This window comes from Heptranchias perlo, chromosome 25 (genome assembly GCF_035084215.1).
Source record: "Heptranchias perlo isolate sHepPer1 chromosome 25, sHepPer1.hap1, whole genome shotgun sequence".
In the NCBI taxonomy this organism is placed as follows: Eukaryota; Metazoa; Chordata; class Chondrichthyes; order Hexanchiformes; family Hexanchidae; genus Heptranchias; species Heptranchias perlo.
The window spans coordinates 14,752,945-14,772,776 of record NC_090349.1 but is presented as its reverse complement, the minus strand read 5'-3'; the positions used below and the strand labels follow the sequence as shown (position 1 = coordinate 14,772,776).

At 43.3% G+C, this 19,832-nt stretch overlaps 1 protein-coding gene across 1 annotated transcript in view; it reads right to left on the bottom strand.

The window, feature by feature from the left end:
- Nucleotides 1-17,149, bottom strand: part of kremen1 (kringle containing transmembrane protein 1) — a 134,230-nt gene extending 117,081 nt beyond the window's left edge. The window contains exon 1 of the mRNA XM_068006292.1: nucleotides 16,868-17,149. Within this exon, the coding sequence (XP_067862393.1) occupies nucleotides 16,868-16,949 (82 nt within the window). The 5' untranslated portion in view covers nucleotides 16,950-17,149. The remainder of the gene's footprint in view (nucleotides 1-16,867) is intronic.
- Nucleotides 17,150-19,832: the final 2,683 nt, after the last annotated feature.

The following is a 19,832-nucleotide window of genomic DNA, read 5'->3' as shown; positions in this document are numbered from 1 at the left end:
TGAAGATGTCACTGTGAGGCCAAAGCTGGAGGGGCTTTATAGACGTCATCCTGAGCCTTTGATTGACTTACAGCATTTAACCCCTTTACTTGTGGCTTATTTTGTCAAATACATCCAGAATAATGGATAGTTGGAGTGAGTGACTGGAATTTGATCAAGGCTTTCAGTAGTTCATAAATGTCACTTGAAATCTGTGATGAGATGACAGCCTTGAACTGTCTCGTAACCATCTCTCTTTTTGTTAAAAAATAAGTCAGGTTTAACATTTTAAGAACTATATATATATATACACACACAAGATAACAGATAGCTGGGAAGGCCTAACAAAGCTGTAACACAATCAAGGGGTTCTGAAGATGTCACGAACTGAGAGGCCATAGCTGGAGGGGCTTTATAGATGTCACCCAGACTTGTGGGAGTTTGAGGTATGAGTTGATGTTACAAATAATCATGTTATGATTCATAACTTGGTATAATCAATAGGGGATCTGGTACCAAACCCAAAGTAACCTGAAACAGTTCTGACGAAAGATCTTCGACCTGAAACGTTAACTCAGTTTCTTTCTCCACAGATGCTGCCTGACTTGCTGGGTGGTCAGCAATTGGGGCTGGGGGAGGCTGAAGGGTTCCTTGAAGGGCCTGGGGGAGCACTCCTGTTCCTCCTGGCCCACAAGGGGACTCCTGGCACTTACCTTGGGGAGCCCGGCAGCTCCCACCTCTGTTTCAATCCCGAGTTTCCCGACCCCTGGGAAACCCGCGCGGCAGCAGTAAATTTCAAATCAGGCTCCCAATTGCACAGTGGGAACCCGGTTTAAATATGTTAAGTAAGCGTCCGTCCTCTCCACCGCGGGACACTTGGACAACCCCGATATCCGCCACTGTGAAAAAGGCAGCGGGTGCGGCAGGTTGGGTCGCATTCCGCATATTTCACCTTTTAACCCTCCCCTGACCCCCTCCCACCCGTCATGGAGGGGTTAATATCTAGACCACCGTCACTGTTTGACAGAATTCAATTGGAATGATGCAGCGTCATTTGTAAGCAGTACAGAGAGTGACTAATTTCTGTTGTACAGTAGAATTACCTTGATTTTATAGGAAGAAAAATGTTACATTTATGTAGCACCTTACTGCACCTCTCTGCAAAATCCCAAAGCACTTCGCATACAATGAATGACACTGAAATACAGTCACTGTTATGTAAGTGAACAAGGCACCATTTTGTGCACTTCTCACAATGAGAGGAATAATTGATTGGTCTATTTTTCCTGGTGTTGATTGAGGGAATTGTTTTGACCAGCATTTTCTGTTTTTATTCCAAAGTAACTTGAATTGGGTCAGTTTGTGTTAAATCACCCATTGTTGACATTATACCCACATTAGCTTCACCTACTATTGCCAAGGGTAAGCAGGCATCACCTTAGCATTTTCAACTCATTTTCAAATCTCCCTGCCGACAGAGGCCTGGTGCTGCTGTCCTCTGCGCCTCCACCCCCGCTCCTCCCCCCACTCTGCCCCTCCCAGCAGATTCTCCGGCAGAGGCCGGAGAGCTCGCCATAATTATGCTGATGATCCCAGGACAGGAAAATCAGCCGGGATCAGGAGTGCATCCTTGTTATGGATGAAAGCCCCGCCATGCTGACGATATGCATCCCCCTCAATTCTACACAGGCAGAATATCGGGGTCTATGAATCCCATTGGCTTTTTTGATTTCAATGTCCAATCTTGGTAGTCTAACCCAGTGAGTGGGACAGACAACTTATAGATTACGCTGTGTGACCCCTGATAGTGTAGTGGGCCAGAGCATTGAAGATGCAGCCAGCCAAGTGTGATGAGCCTTCCACCTGAACCACACAAAGCAAAATGGTTCTTGCTGAACTACATTGGCTCCCGGTCCGGCAACGCCTAAATTTTAAAATTCTCATCCTTGTTCTCAAATCCCTCCATGGCCTCGCCCCTCCCTATCTCTGTAACCTCCTCCAACCCTACAATCCTCTGAGATCTCTGCGCTCCTCCAACTCTGGCCTCTTACGCATCCCCGATTTCTTTCACTCCACCACTGGCGGCCGTGCCTTCAGCTGCCTAGGCCTTAAGCTCTGGAATTCCCTCCCTAAACCTCTCAGCCTCTCCACCTCTCTCTCCTCCTTTAAATCGCTCCTTAAAACCTAACTCTTTGACCAAGCTTTTGGCCACCTGTCCTAATACCTCTTTATGCGGTTCGGTGTCAAATTTTGTCTGATGATGCTCCTGTGAAGCACCTTGGAATGCTTTACGACATTAAAGACGCTATATAAATGCCAGTTGCTGTTGTTATTCTCCTCAACATAGATTGAACCATTTTATGGCGCTGAAGAGCACTTTCGCCAGTACATAAGAACATAAGAAATAGGAGCAGAAGTAGGCCAATCGGCCCCTCGAGCCTGCTCCGCCATTCAATAAGATCATGGCTGATCTGATCCTAACCTCAAATCTAAATTCATGTCCAATTTCCTGCCCGCTCCCCGTAACCCCTAATTCCCTTTACTTCTAGGAAACTGTCTATTTCGGTTTTAAATTTATTTAATGATGTAGCTTCCACAGCTTCCTGGGGCAGCAAATTCCACAGACCTACTACCCTCTGAGTGAAGAAGTTTCTCCTCATCTCAGTTTTGAAAGAGCAGCCCCTTATTCTAAGATTATGCCCCCTAGTTCTAGTTTCACCCATCCTTGGGAACATCCTTACCGCATCCACCCGATCAAGCCCCTTCACAATCTTATATGTTTCAATAAGGTCGCCTCTCATTCTTCTGAACTCCAATGAGTAGAGTCCCAATCTACTCAACCTCTCCTCATATGTCCACCCCCTCATCCCCGGGATTAACCGAGTGAACCTTCTTTGTACTGCCTCGAGAGCAAGTATGTCTTTTCTTAAGTATGGAGACCAAAACTGTATCCAGTATTCCAGGTGCGGTCTCACCAATACCTTATATAACTGCAGCAATACCTCCCTGTTTTTATATTCTATCCCCCTAGCAATAAAAGCCAACATTCCGTTGGCCTTCTTGATCACCTGCTGCACCTGCAAACTAACTTTTTGATTTTCTTGCACTAGGACCCCCAGATCCCTTTGTACTGCAGTACTTTCCAGTTGCTCGCCATTAAGATAATAACTTGCTCTCCGATTTTTCCTGCCAAAGTGCATAACCTCACATTTTCCAACATTGTATTGCATCTGCCAAATCTCCGCCCACTCACCCAGCCTGTCTATATCCCCCTGTAGGTTTTTTATGTCCTCCTCACTCTCTACTTTCCCTCCCATCTTTGTATCATCTGCAAACTTTGATATGTTACACTCGGTCCCCTCCTCCAAATCGTTAATATAGATTGTAAAGAGTTGGGGACCCAGCACCGACCCCTGCGGAACACCACTGGCTACAGGTTGCCAGTCCAAGAATGTACCATTTATCCCAACTCTCTGCTTCCTGTTAGATAACCAATCCTCCACCCATGCCAGAATATTACCCCCAATCCAGTGATTCTTTATCTTGAGCAATAATCTTTTATGTGGCACCTTGTCGAATGCCTTCTAGAAGTCCAAATACACTACGTCCACTGGTTCCCCTTTATCCACCCTGTACGTTATATCCTCAAAGAACTCAAGCAAATTTGTCAGACATGACTTCCCCTTTGTAAAGCCATGCTGACTTTGTCCTATTAAATTATGTTTATCCAAATGTTCCGCTACTGTCTCCTTAATAATAGACTCCAAAATTTTACCCACCACAGATGTTAAGCTAACTGGTCTATAATTTCCAGCCTTCTGCCTACTACCCTTTTTAAATAAGGGTGTTACATTGGCAGTTTTCCAATCTGCCGGGACCTTTGCCGAGTCCAGAGAATTTTGGAAAATTATTACCAAAGCATCCACAATCCCTACTGCCACTTCCCTCAAGACCCTAGGATGTAAGCCATCAGGTCCAGGGGATTTATCCGCCTTGAGTCCCATTAATTTACTGAGTACCAATTCCTTAGTGATTTTAATCGTATTTAGCTCCTCCCCCTCAGAGCCCCCTGTTTGTCCAGTGTTGGGATATTCTTAGTGTCCTCTACCGTAAAGACTGAAACAAAATATTTGTTCAGCATTTTTGCCATCTTCATGTTTCCCACCATTAATTTCCCGGTCTCATCCTCTAAAGGACCTACGTTTGCCTTGGCCACCCTTTTTCTTTTTATATAACTGTAGAAACTCTTGCTATCTGTTTTTATATTTTTTGCTAATTTATTTTCATAATCTATCTTCCCTTTCTTAATCAATCCTTTCGTTACTTTTTGCTGTCTTTTGAAGACTTCCCAATCTTCTATCCTCCCACTAAGTTTGGCTATCTTATATGTCCTTGTTTTTAGTCGGATACTATCCTTGATTTCTTTACTTAGCCACGGATGGCTGTCATTTCTTTTACACCCTTTTTTCCTCAGTGGAATATATATTTTTTGAAAGTTGTAAAATATCTCCTGAAATGAACACCACTGCTCATGTACCGTCTTACCCTTTAATCTATTTTCCCAGTCCACTTTAATCAATTCCGCTCTCATACCATCATAGTCTCCTTTATTCAAGCTCAGTACACTTGTTTGAGAACCAACCTTCTCACCCTCTAATTGGATATGGAATGTAACCATGTTATGGTCACTCATTCCAAGGGGATCCTTAACTAGGACATTATTAATTAATCCTGGCTCATTACACAGGACCAGGTCCAAGGTTGCTTGCCCCCTTGTAGGTTCAGTTACATACTGCTCAAGAAATCCATCCCTAATACACTCAATAAACTCTTCCTCAAGGCTACCCTGCCCAAAGGGTCATGGGCAAGAACCACTTGATTTACGAATCATAGCTTAAAAAATGTACCGTCTTCAGGAAGACGTCTTTGTCGTAGCTCCCCCAATGGCAAATCAACTGCCCAGTGCTTAACGGAGTCAGGTAGACCAGGAGATCCCAGATATGATCCCCAATCTGCACTGAGTTATCGAATCTCAGTCAGGGTGGTGGGTCAGCATTAGCTCCCCTGGGCCAAGAGCAGAGGGGAGCGGGGAATGTCGGCTGCAGCTCCCGTTGCTGATCGCTACCCGTTGACTACGGCTGCAAGTTGGGTGTGGACAGGATTAGGGTTGGCCTCGATGGTTCCAACAGCCAAATAGCCTGTTGACTCTCACCATCAAGGCTCACAATGTGAAAAATAGCCATTCGGGTAAAGTACCGAAGGACAGCCACTGTCTGTTAAACTGCACCCCATCGTAAGAGAGTGCTGGGTAGAGGAGAGAAAAATTGGGGCGGGGGGGGGGGATCATTTTTTTGTTTGGAGTGAAAGATGAGGCAGATATGAAGATACAAGTGATACATCGCAATGACATTATGTGCGCCTGATGAGATAATGTGTATTTAGATGATTTATGGCATAGTGTCCCGTGTTTACAAACAGATGGAAAAAAACCTGCCACTTTTTTCACGAAGGTGGTACCATTTGAATAAGGAGCCTCAGATTCCACATTAGAACAAATGGAATTCAGATTGTCCGTAGGAAAATTAAAATCTGAAAATTGCATCAGGCGGGCCTTGGGCATTAATGGGCAGGCCAAGGTGCTTCCCCTATTTTCACGTGCTGGACACCCGTTTTTCAGGCAAGAAACTGGAGCCAGCAGTTGAAAATCATCCTTCTAGTTTTACAGACCCCATGTCAATAGGCGGCGACCATCTTTCTTCACAATCATTGAAACTTGTTAAAACTTTGTTTTTGAAGAAATGTTGCAAGATAAATGCAGAATTAATATACCAAGGAGAGAGGAAGGCACTTAAGTGGACGGCTCTTTCAGAGGGCTGGCACAGGCGCAATGGGCAGAATGGCCTCCTTCTGCGCTGTAAAATCCTGTGATTGTGCGATCAAATCAGGATTGCTGCGAATCACTAAATAAGAAAAACAGCCAACTTGCAAATCTTATCCTACAGCCCAGATAATTATTGACTAAGCAATCATCTCCTTCAAATATTTTTCAAATTTCAGGGAGATAATAATTCTTGCATTTATTTTGCACCTTGCCACATCAAAATGTTGCAAAGTGCTTCGCTTGATGAAATACTTTTGAAATGAAGTGATTCTTGTTATGTAGGCAAATAACATGACATCTGACCATGTTCTAATCATTCTTTGCTTTGAAAGTTTTTCGTAAAAGGTATATACCACCCACGTGCCATGGCAGTACCCAAATTAGAATCAATCAGCGGGAGAACCCTGCTACACCATATATAAATATAAAACAAAATCACCCAGGTTACCCAGTAGGATCCAAATTTCACAGATATGTTAAATTCACTGCATTAGCAGTTGAGACACTATAATTGGAGAGGAGGGGTGACTGAGAGAGGGGAAATGGGACAGGACTCCAGTTCCTGGTCACAAATGAGCAACCCTTGCTGGCAGTGTGCACTTGTAGTCATCAGGAGAGGGCTGGATTGAGCTCAGCTGTGATGCTCATCATAGTCCAACAGCCTGTCGATACACACTGATCAGGTTCATCTGTGACTTAGATTAGGTACCAGAGGGTAGGCCACACCTGTGGAACAGTACTCCAGGGCAGGAGGGGAAGCAGGTGAGGGGAAAAAAGAAATATTTTGCCTAATTATCTTTAATTGAACTTGAAACATAACCATGAACCGAATATATTAGGACCACCCACTTTTGTGATATGACTCACAGTCTTTTGGCCTGCGCTATGTATCCTGCACGTCAGCAATTAATTCAACTGCAATTCGAATTCATACAGCACTTTTAATGTCGGAAAGTCTCGCAAGGCGCTTTACAGGGAGAAAAGTAAAAAGGGAGAAAGGCCATGATAGAGGTGACTGAAAGCTTGGCCGAAAAGGTGGGTTTTAAGAAAATGGAGAGAGAAGGGAAGCAGAGAGGTTTACGCAGGGGGTTCCAAAGAGAAAGGCTGAGGTACACTGGAGCAACAGAAAACACTGCAACAAAATATATATTTTACGCCAAAGTAATTGGACTCCCATACTGAGCTTCTGCCTGCAGGTAAAATTTACTGATGGATTAAGTACTTGCAGGGTTCACTCAGGAATTCCCTCAATCTTCTCTTCTTCCTACAATCTACAGGACTGTAGAACCCAGGCTTGTGCCACTGAACCACTCCTTGCTAATTTACCTCATCCCCTCTCCTACCCTTTGGTTCCCTATGATCCACTCCTTTTGCTCTTAAAGGGTTCCAGAAACATTTTTTTTGCAGTTAAAACTTTGATTCAAACTTTGACAATCATACATACAGAAATATAATTCACAGATACAATATTAGGACACATAAACTAAGAAGTTTCTTTAAGAAATTTAACCAGTTTGGAACTGAGAGCTGGACTACAATCTGCGCTGATATACCATTAACTACCCGCAAGGTGATGGTATCAATACTCCGAAGTATGAACAAGTAGGTCTATATATTGAGTCAAACATGCAAAAATCACGACACAAACTGATTTACCCTTGATTTTAACGTTCTTTTTATTCATATTTTTGGCAGTTCCTTGGTGCTTATAAAGAGGGAGGGTGTTAGCACTGACAGACAGAACATTTTTCCACTTTGATCACCAAGTATTAGTTCAAGCACTCTCGGGTCAAGAATAGCACATTTAATGCAAAGTAAAACTCCCTATACTCTTTCTCATCAATGTGCCTCATCCCCACCCCACTGCACCAGTGTGAAAGTTTCCATTTTCCTATCCTTATGAGTGAGACTGCTACTTTAGTGCAATCTCTGTTGAACTGTGGCAATGTTGCTCCATTTTAAAACTCACAAACCCATTCCAAGTACAACCCTTAAGAGACCCTTCACTCCAAAAGCCTGGGCTGAATTTGAATCCAAGTCCTTACAGTAAAACAATGTTGTTCTAACCAGCTGCATCACAAGAACAGGAGTAGGCCATTCAGCCCCTCAGGCCTGTTCCACCATTCAATTAGATCATGTCTGATCTGCACCTCAACACCATTTTCATGCCTTTGCTCCATATCACTTGATACCCTTACCTAACAAAAAATTATCTATTTCAGTCTTGAAAGCATCCACAGCCTTTTGGGGGAAGAGAGTTCCAGATTTCTACTACCCTTTGTGTGAAAAAGTGCTTCCTGATTTCCCTCCTGAATGGCCTAGTTCAAATTTAAGATTACGTCCTCTTGTTATTGATTACCACACCAGAGGAATCCTTTTAACACTTTAAACATCATATAATCCTTCTTTATTTTGTTTTAAGTGAGTAGAATGTACCATCATCTTTCTAGAGAATGCATGCAGAAAATTCTACAATTTTTATTTTCCTTCATCTTTAACCCAGTTTCAACATGAATGGAATGAGTCAACTACATCCGTCCCTGTCCCATGCACCGCCTTAGAAAAAAAATCAGGATGTGCGGGGTAGAAACATTTGGTATTCCTTTAATTGTCTTGTTGGTCCAGTTCCCTGTATTATTGATTGGAAAGGCAAGGCTTTGATTTGGGAAAGAATGCCTCAGTGGTGGACTGTTCTTTTCAGAATAAAGATGAAAACATACGTGTGCCACATCCTTTATTAGGAAACTGGCAAATACCTAGAACAATGTGAGAGTAGCTACGAACAAGTTGAGTTGGGGCAATATCTAACCTTAACCTAAGAGCGGCCCCAATCAAGTTGGAGAAAAAAGAAGCCAGATTGGTGCTGAACTGATAACATGGCCCAGAGAAAAATCTACAGCATCAACTGTTTGTAGTTACTGGTAGTTAGCGTGACAGTCAATGGTAGTCAGCGTGATAGTCAATGATAGTGAGCATGACAGTCAATGGTAGTTAGCGTGATAGTCAATGATAGTGAGCATGATAATCAATGGTAGTTAGCATGATAGTCAATGATAGTGAGCATGATAATCAATGGTAGTTAGCATGATAGTCAATGGTAGTCAGCGTGATAGTCAATGGTAGTCAGCGTGATAGTCAATGGTAGTCAGCCTGATAGTCAATGGTAGTTAGCACACTGCATTTACTTTGTCTTTGTTGAAACACTTTATTAAATAAGTCACAACTTTTTCACCAATCCCGTCTTTGAGGTCGATGTCTGTCTATACCCCTTCTTAGTGCCCATCACAGAGGGAAAGGAACCACAAGAGCTCACTATTATTTTTGTCACAATAGTGTCACCTGCAAGTGGTGTGATGACCTGCTTCAGTAACAAACACTTTGCCTACCACACTTTCATGAAGATGGTTCTCCCTTTAAAACGTTTGGCTCCTTGTACCCTCTACTAATACAATGTTGCCTAATACACTTGAAAAGTATTTCAGTTCATGGAGTGTAATGGATAGCTGGGAGCAATTCCAAAGCTGTAATTTAATAAATGCCATCATTAACAACAAAAGCAAAGCTTGCACATTTTATGAATTTCATCTAAACCCCGAACTTTGATGGCAGCCTTGGAATAACTTTGTCCTATTATATTTAAGCAGTGACTATCACTTGAAAGATATCAGTCTGGGAAACGGATGTATTTCACTCAGTGATGGCAAGAAGGACTCCAAATTCTGTTATAGCACAGGTTTGATATAAAAGTAACCTGCCTCCCAGTGTCCCAGCACATATCGTCCTAACAACATGCTTTGATCCTGAACCTCTAACGTTCCCAACTCTCATTTCCCACAACAACCACCGTGGTGGTCTATTTGACTGTAATTACCAACTGAATGCAAATGAGTGTAGAGTTATGCTGGATTTTGGGCTGTGGATTCACCTTCAGTTTGTATCTGGGACTTTTTTATTTTGAGGAAAGAAGTCTAAAGGAAGATTTAATAGATTTTTCTTAGGACTATGAAGGGGTTCAATATGCTGGAAAGAGGTATGATTCTTCTGAAATTTCCAGAACTAGCAACATGGATTCAAGATAAAGAAACCTAAAGTAAATAAACAATTAGCAGAAGGGTGATCAACAAATGGAACCCATTTCCAACATCAGTGGCCAACGAGGAACCTTTAAGGGTTTCAAATAAGAAATAAACAAATTCCTGATATCTGAATGGATTCGTGGTTATCAGTTTTTATAAGTTATAGAGAGATACTTACAGGAGAAAAAATAAATAATTGAATGGGCAGGAAGATGGGCCAATGGCCTAAATACATTACTATGTTAATATAACCCCTGTGGGCATAAAAATTTACATTTATACTTTTCGCCATCAATTTTCATAAGAATTATTGCCTGAATTAATAGGATTATGAAGGTATCAGGGTAAATAATCATTTGGTAACAATGGGCTAATTTTGCTCGGTGTTAGTTTTTCACTGTAATTCACTCAGGTAATAAAACTGAGGGAACATACGGTTTTAAAGGTGATCTTGTTAGTGGCAATGTTAATGAAAAGTAGCAGCCAATCATGATGCACAGGTGTCAGCTTGGCTCAACTGGTAGCACTCTTGTCTTTGAGTTATAAAATTGTGGGGTCAAGCCTGATTCTAGGACTTGTGTACACAGTTTGGGCTCGCACTTCAATCCAGCACCAAGGAAATGCTACATTGTTGCAAATACTATTCTTAACATTAGGTGTTAAACTGCGGCCCCACCTGCCTGCTAAGGTGGACATAAACAATCCCATGGCACTTTTTGAAGAACAGGTGGTCAGAAACGGTTAGTAGATGATTGGGCACCCGTATCATGTGAGGTATATAATGGTCAGTGGAGGATCAGGTGCCCGTTTCACTCCGGGTGTATAATGGCCGTGGAGGATCAGGTGCCCGTTTCACTCTGGGTGTATAATGGGCGGTGGAGGATCAGGTGCCCGTTTCACTCCGGGTGTATAACGGGCCGTGGAGGATCAGGTGCCCGTTTCACTCCGGGTGTATAACGGGCGGTGGAGGATCAGGTGCCCGTTTCACTCTGGGTGTATAATGGGCGGTGGAGGATCAGGTGCCCGTTTCACTCTGGGTGTATAATGGGCGGTGGAGGATCAGGTGCCCGTTTCACTCTGGGTGTATAATGGGCGGTGGAGGATCAGGTGCCCGTTTCACTCTGGGTGTATAATGGGCGGTGGAGGATCAGGTGCCCGTTTCACTCCGGGTGTATAACGGGCGGTGGAGGATCAGGTGCCCGTTTCACTCTGGGTGTATAATGGGCGGTGGAGGATCAGGTGCCCGTTTCACTGAGTGTATAATGGGCGGTGGAGGATCAGGTGCCCGTTTCACTCTGGGTGTATAATGGGCGGTGGAGGATCAGGTGCCCGTTTCACTCTGAGTGTATAACGGGCGGTGGAGGATCAGGTGCCCGTTTCACTCCGGGTGTATAATGGGCGGTGGAGGATCAGGTGCCCGTTTCACTCTGGGTGTATAATGGGCGGTGGAGGATCAGGTGCCCGTTTCACTCTGAGTGTATAACGGGCGGTGGAGGATCAGGTGCCCGTTTCACTCCGGGTGTATAATGGGCGGTGGAGGATCAGGTGCCCATTTCACTCCGGGTGTATAACGGGCGGTGAAGGATCAGGTGCCCGTTTCACTCTGGGTGTATAATGGGCGGTGGAGGATCAGGTGCCCATTTCACTCCGGGTGTATAACGGGCGGTGGAGGATCAGGTGCCCGTTTCACTCTGGGTGTATAACGGGCGGTGGAGGATCAGGTGCCCGTTTCACTCCGGGTGTATAATGGGCGGTGGAGGATCAGGTGCCCGTTTCACTCCGGGTGTATAACGGGCGGTGGAGGATCAGGTGCCCGTTTCACTCCGGGTGTATAATGGGCGGTGGAGGATCAGGTGCCCGTTTCACTCCGGGTGTATAACGGGCGGTGGAGGATCAGGTGCCTGTTTAACTCCGGGTGTATAACGGGCGGTGGAGGATCAGGTGCCCGTTTCACTCCGGGTGTATAACGGGCGGTGGAGGATCAGGTGCCTGTTTCACTCCGGGTGTATAACGGGCGGTGGAGGATCAGGTGCCCGTTTCACTCTGAGTGTATAACGGGCGGAGAAGGATCAGGTGCCCGTTTCACTCCGGGTGTATAATGGGCGGTGGAGGATCAGGTGCCCGTTTCACTCCGAGTGTATAATGGGCGGTGGAGGATCAGGTGCCCGTTTCACTCCGAGTGTATAACGGGCGGTGGAGGATCAGGTGCCCGTTTCACTCCGGGTGTATAACGGGCGGTGGAGGATCAGGTGCCCGTTTCACTCCGAGTGTATAACGGGCGGCCAATCCACTCCCACCCCTTTTTCTGTCACTATCAAAAGTTAATATCAGTCCTGGCGAGTTCTTCTGGTGTGTGACAAAAATTCCTCCCTCAACCGACTTCAAAGAAAAACAGTTCAAAGGGTCATTCATCTCATCTGCTGTTTGAGAGGTCTTGCAGTTTGTAAATTGGCAGTTACCTTTAGATATTGGCAGTTTCACTATTCTCATTTTTGTGTCTGATAAAAAGTGTCCAAACTGAAAATTGTTTGAAGAGGAAATAATTTTGTGTATCTTACCATTTACAGATTACCTCTGCATTAAGCCAGAGACATCTCATCATATTATTTATCCAATACACAAATCTGATATTAATTCTATTTTTTCAATTAATATTACAGCAGATCTTAATTAAATGTCCTTATAGCTAAAGGAATACTGGCGATAACAAGGTCAAACTGTTTACTTTCACTTCACTGGAATAAGATAATAATCCATGATCATCAAACAGATTGGAGAGAAACAAGAATAACGTTGTAACTAAAGACTGAACAACAAAACAGTTCTCTGGTGTCATTATTCAGTGATCTTTGTAGGAGAGTTAAGAACATGAACCTGTTCCTGACCTCCTCTGGTCCTGGGCTGGTGGAATTTGCAGGAAACTAATAAGAATGTTCCTTTAGGCAGTAGTGACATTTCAGTAAGTGGTCTCAACACTCCCTCCTGAATCTTGCCGCAGGAGTGAATTTTCAGGCTACATCACGATCTAACAGATGTCCATGTCAGAATGTTATCTGGAAACTAAATGTGTGTTATATAGGGAGTAACAGATGGCTGGGGGTGTTTTCAAAGGCTTTAAAAATGGTACCTGAATGCGGAGAGTATGTTACAACCTTGAATATGCCCCTAAATCTTGTTTATTACTGTAGACTTGGCTCTGATGCTAGTACTCTAGTTTTAGTTCAGAATATTGTGCGTTTGAGCTCCATACCCAGGGTTTCAGTTCATAATCTAGGCTGACGTCCAATGCAGTACTGAGGGAGTTCTGCATTGCAAGAGTTGGCATCCTTTGAATGAGATATTAAACTGGGCACAGTTTGCCTTTTGAAATGAACGCTAAAGATCCCATGGGACCTCTCCAGGTGTCCTGGCCAACATTCCTCTCTCAATCAACATCAATGGTCAAACTTCTCACTGTTGCTTGTGAGATGTGCTGCCAAAGAATGGCTGGCACAATTGCCTGTGTAACAGTTGCTTTCAGACATTGGTTATAGGGATAAGGCACTATCACTATACACATACAAGTACTACTGTAGACAGATAATAGCCTTATGTAAAATTGAAGCTCATATCGCACAATAGTGTGGCCAATGTTCCCTTGTTGTGTGACTTTATATGCAATGACAGGAAGTAAAAATATTTAACAAGATTATTATGCCACTTAACCAGAGTTTCAATAGGGTCACTGATAGGAAGAGAGGGTTAAATGAAAAACAACACATTCCTTCTTATTCATATGTGTGGTATGTAGGAAATAATGGCTACCTGATAACGATTATAAGGCACTAGTCTAATTGAAGGGTACACTGACATTACACATTTCACGAGCAAAGCTTGAGCAGTTTATAATCATGATCTGAAGCCACAAGATTAGATTACTGCCTTGAAATCACTCCAGGTGTCTGTTGGTTTTCTCTCTCTCTGTTTGATGAAGTGCTTTTACTCAGCATTGAGGTTGTCAGAATGGAAACCAATTGCAGTTATATTTGATGTCACTGAAGCATGATAACGTTCATATCAAAGGATATTCTAGGGATATGGAATCGCTGGCAAGACTGGCATTTATTGCCCATCCCTAGTTGCCCTGAGATGGCGGTGGGCCTTCTTCTAGAACTGCTGATAGCAATTTGATACAAGTGAGTGGCTTGCTAGGCCATTTCAGAGGGCAGTTAAGAGTCAACCCCATTGGCGTGGGACTGGAGTCACATATAAACCAGGCCGGGTAAGGACGGCAGGTTTTATTCCCTAAAGGACATTTATGAACCATTTGGATTTTTAACAACAATCCGACAGCTTCATGGTCATTTTACTGATACCAGCTTTTTATATCCAGATTTTTTTTTAAAAAGCTGAATCCAAATTCTCAAACTGCCATGGTGGGATTTGAACTCACTTTCCCTGGGTTAATCAGTTTAGGTCTCTGGATTACTGGCCCAGTAACTTAACCACTAAACTACCCTACCCTGATCAATGATTGTGACACTGTCACTTTAAGAAATAATTCGCATTCAAGTATGAAGAAATGCTATCATTGGTAAACAAAGATATTTATTTATGTATCAGATAGAACCTTCCAAAGTTTAATCAACAGTTATTTTCTTCTTTTTCATGCCTTAAGCGAATTGTTCCAACATATAAAGTTGGTACTTTACAGACTGAGTCCCTTTTGTTGACTTACATATCTAAAATACATCTGCAATGTAACAATCAACTCTGTATAGCAGCAGCCGATACTGTGTAAGGTCCCAGGACATTTCTCCCCTCCCTTTCTCCAAGGCCGTGAATCTTGCTGGCATGTTTTTACAGACGCCAGTTCCGTTTGGGTGCCTCACCCAAATGCTCATTCTTCCTGCGCGCGCCTGGAAAGTGAGTTTCGATCGGGGCTATTTGACCGCGGGAGGCATCGCCACAGCGCTGGATCCTTTCCAACCGACATCCACATATCTGTACCGTGCAGCCAGGATCGCCAGATCGTGCTCTAGATCAGGAATTCGTGGTTGATTTCCATCGCCCCCACCCCCAGGAACATTGAGGCTATCTGTAGTGACTTGAGGTCAGCGCAGATGGAATCTGGGATCTTCCTGGTTCAGCACCGCCCTGAACAGTGCATCTACCCACTGAGACAAGGGGGGCGTGGAGATGGCCTTTTAATTTTTATTTCTTAAAGACCAAAGTCCTGTGTCATAGAATTGTACAGCACTGAGTGAGGCCATTCGGCCCATCGTGCCTGTGCCGGCTCTTTGAAAGGACTATCCAATTGGTCCCACCCTGCTCTTTCCTCCACAGCCCTGCAAATTTTTCCTTTTCAAGTATATAACCAATGTACATGAAAGATTTACTCAAAAGACCTAGCGTGGGGAGAAGGACATGTTTTTTGTATTTCTGGAGTGTATTTAAAGGGCTTGGAGATACCGAGGCTTTGAGATCCAGCCTTCCTATAATGAACAGACTATGCAACAGACTGTGGTTAGAAAGCACCGCGTCAGGGAGCAGATTTGAGCCTGAAGTTTGGGGTGATGAGTACCATACATACGTCGGTCCACAGATGGTGGTATTCAGCGGCTGACAGCCTGTTAAGATCTATGGAACGCGTTTTTCTTAATCAAGTGCAAAGCGGCACAATTGGCGGAAAAATAAACCAGTTTTTCTTAATGAGACCGAGGCTTGGGGCTCCAGATTTTACTTTTGAAAAGTGCGAGGGGCTTTAATTAGGAGAAGAAAAGAATTGTATTGTCTGGGTCTTATTAAACTCTCGCACGCACCATTTCAGAAGAATGTCCTTAAACGGTCCCTTTACGCTTTGAAAACCAAAAAAGCTACTCAAAGATGTTTAACTCGAGCATAAACTGATAGTTTCCCAGCACTGCAGAGAAAATAAATAGAATACTAGCGGCAGACACTAAAGTCTCATTTACTTGGAATGAGGTTCGATCAGAATCGCCTCATTAGCTCAGTAAAAGGCACCCTGTGATATTTATTATTATTACATATTTAGGCCTTTTTTTAGCTAATTGGACCAATGATTATGAGGAAACATCAGGCGATCCGAACGGGTTCGTGGTAAAACTTACTGATTTCTCTATTACAGCGGAATGCTGACAGGTTATGGATCCGGACGGACCATATTTACCTATATATGGGAAATATTGTCAGTAGCCAGCATATGTCAGCATTGCCCGGTATATAGCCCCGTCTGTGTCTAACCATGTGTAACTCTATGTTCACCTAGTCACTTACTGTATAGATACTTATCGATTGCTCACTCCATCTACATAACTATCTACTTCACCTATCTAGACATTTAGCTACCTCTTTATCAACCGATATATTTAACTATTTATATAACTCTCTATTTATCTATCTACATATTTAACTATTTATCTATAAATTTAATTACAAGCTACTTTAGCTACATATTTTTCTACCTATTTAACTATTTATCCATTTAGCTATCTATCGATAGATACAACTATTTATATATCCACCTATGTATCTATATATTTGCATATTTATCCATCTATACATTATCTATATATTTAACTATTTATCTATATATTTACCTATGGTATGTACATAAATAGATACCATAAATCACAGAAGATCGACTGTTTCATCAAAGTTGAAAGTGTAAAAGGAAACTACCCTGTAATGCTGAACTGACACTGATCGATTCCGAGCGCTCGCCTCTCCCTCTCCAGGTTTGTACAGTATACACTTGGTGCGTCTTTCCATATAAAAACTACTGTCTGTCGAAGGGGAAATGGGAGCTGAGCTGGGACCGGTGTTGTCTGTTCTGAGCCCCACGGATCAGTCAGATCAGACACATAAACTCCCCCACCTTAAGAAATTCTCTGCTCGCGAAAAGTGCAGACACGGCAGCGAAAAGACTCACCGGTGTTCAACTCTGCCCATCCGAGGGTGACTATACATCCGAATCCCATGTAAAGGACGAGCGCCTCTGCCCAGTAACCCATCGCTGAGGCGGCAGACCAAGTGAGAGAGAGAGAGAGCGGCGGTGCAAGGGGAAGAGGTGTCGGGGGCAGGTGGCAAATTGGCAACTCCAAAGCTGGAAAGTCAGGTTGGCTGGTTAGTGCCACCTCCCAGTCCTCTGATCTCTAACTACAGCCGTACATAAAAAGAGCCCGAGGAGTGGGAGGGAGGGAAAGGGGGAGAGAGAGAGAGAGAGAGCAAGCTAGAGGGATCCTATTACTGGGAGCATGTGACAGGAAGCCTGAGTTTAAACCTGCTTGAAATAGAGTATCAGCCACAAGCACCACCAAGCTGTGGGCTCTGTCTGCACCTGCCAGGGATAGCCAGCGAGCTGCTTCCCAACTCAGGGCTTATTTGCAATTATTTTCCTTGTAATGTGTTTTCCCCTAGTTTCCTCACTTGGGAAAAAAAACAGACGAATTGCAGTAAAATTACTGAACTCAAAACAATTATTGACACGCCCTACCCGCCCTAATAAAAAGTAACACAGTAACCGGGGCGGTTTGAAAGAAAGAACTTGCATCTATCTAGAGCCTTTCACGCCTTCAGGACATCCCAAAGTACTTTACAGCCAATGAAGTACCCTTTTGAAGAGTAGTCACTGTTGTAATGTAGGAAACACAGCACCCAATTTGCACACAGCAATGAAATAAATAACCAGATCATCTGTTTTAGGGATGTTGGTTGAGGGGTAAATATTGACCAGGACACTGAGGAGAACTTCCCTGGTCTTCTTCGAAATAGTGCCACATGATCTTTTATGTCCACCTGAGAGGGCAGACGGGGCCTCAGTTTAATGTCTCATCTGAAAGGCGGCACCTCCGACACTACAGCAGTCTCTCAGCATTGCACTGGAGTGTCAGCCTGGATTATGAGCTCAATTCTCTGGAGTGGGGCTTGAACCCATGACCTTCTGACTCCATGGCAAGAGTGCTACCCACTGAGTCACGGCTGAGAATGCAAAACAAAAGTAACAAAGTAACCAGGGCGATTTGTAGTGTATAATGTAGTTAATGTCACATTTCAAGGCCTTTTGCACATCTCCCTCCCGTCGGTGCTGGCCACACAGGGAAAGGGGCAGGAGGCCTTGTGGGCGAGTGCTCTGTGCTTAAACTGACCCCGCGGGGGAGGATCTGTCAGGAGCTGGTTTGAATCAGTGCCTGAAATGGTGAATTACTGTGAAATTGTAACTCCATTATTTAAGAAAGGTGAGAGAGAGAGAGAGAAACCAGAAGGTTATAGAGCAGTTAGTCTAACATCTGTTGTGGAGAAGTTACTGGAATCTGTAATTAAGGACAGAGTGACTGAGCACTTAGAGAAAGTTGAACTGATTGGACAGAGCCAACTTAGATTTGTAAAGTGCAGGTCAAGTCTAACGAACCCAATTGAATTTTTTGAGGAAGTAACTAAAGTAGTAGACAGGGAAATGTCTGGATGTAGTTTATATGGACTTCCAGAAGGCATTCGATAAGGTTCCACATTAGAGATTGTTAGCTAAAATTAAAGCTCGTGGAATTGAAGGCAAATTATTGACCTGGTTAGGAAATTGGTTAGGTGGTAGAAGACAGAGAGTAGGGATAATGGGTATGTCCTCAAATTGAAAGGAGGTGACTAGTGGTGTCCCACAAGGTGAAAAGCCAGGAACAGTGGAGGTCCAAAGAGATATAGGGGTTCATGTATACAGATCACTAAATGTAGTAGTCAGATACAAAAAATAATCAAAAAGTCTAATGGAATGTTAGCCTTTATATCTATAGGGCTAGAATATAAAGGGGAGGAAGTTTTGCTACAGCTATGAAAAGCCCTGATTAGACCACATCTGGAGTACTGTGTACAGTTCTGGGCACCGCACCTTAGAAAGGAAATACTGGCCTTAGAAGGAGTGCAGCACAGATTCACCAGAGGAGAGATTACACAAACTAGGCTTGTATTCCTAGGAATATAGAAGATTACGGGGTGATTTGATTGAGGTTTTTAGAATTTTGAAAGGAATTGATAGGGTAGATAGAGAGAAACTTTTTCTGCTTGTGGGAGAGTCTAGGACAAGGGGACATAACCTTAAAATCAGAGCCAGGCCATTCAGGAGGAAACATTTCTTCACACAAAGGATCGTAGAAGTGTGGAATCTCTCCCACAAAAAGCAATCAATGCTAGCTCAATTAATAATTTCAAATCTGAGATTGACAGATTTTTGCTAGCCAAGGGTATTAAGGGATATGGAGCCAAGGCGAGTAAATAGAGTTAGGATACAGGTCAGCCATAATCTCACTGAATGTTGGAACAGGCTCGAAGGGCTAAATGGCCCACTCCTGTTCCTATGTTCTTCAGGTACTCGCACTTCTTCACAAACTTTGTTAAACGGCCTTTGCCTCACTTTCACAGTATGTTCCTCATCATCCTGCAACAACTGTGGTTATATTATTGATACCTTGTTTTTTTTCAAACTATCGTTAGAAATCTTTACTTCATTTTCCAACAAAACCAGCATCAACTCCCTTTCATTTTGTACAGGGTGGTTTCTCCAGAATCTCCCAGCTGCAGATGTGAAATTGGGGAAAGTTTATTTTATTACACCCTACATCACAAATATTCAAACACTATTGTGCTTCTAATGTGTTTAGTGTATTGTCTTGGTTTCCACAACTGAAAATCAAGAGGATTTTGGTCTGGTATTTGCTTAATCTGTTTTTTATACTTTTCAAATCAGATTGATGAACACAGTATTATATTTTGATGGTACCTGAAGTTTAAGACTATACGGGAGGTTTTCTTTGCTTCTCCTATTCACTATAATGGGCAGTGAGTGTAGAGATTAGTGGATTTCCCATGGCATTGCTCACAGGAAGTCGGAGCAAGAGTTTTTGTTT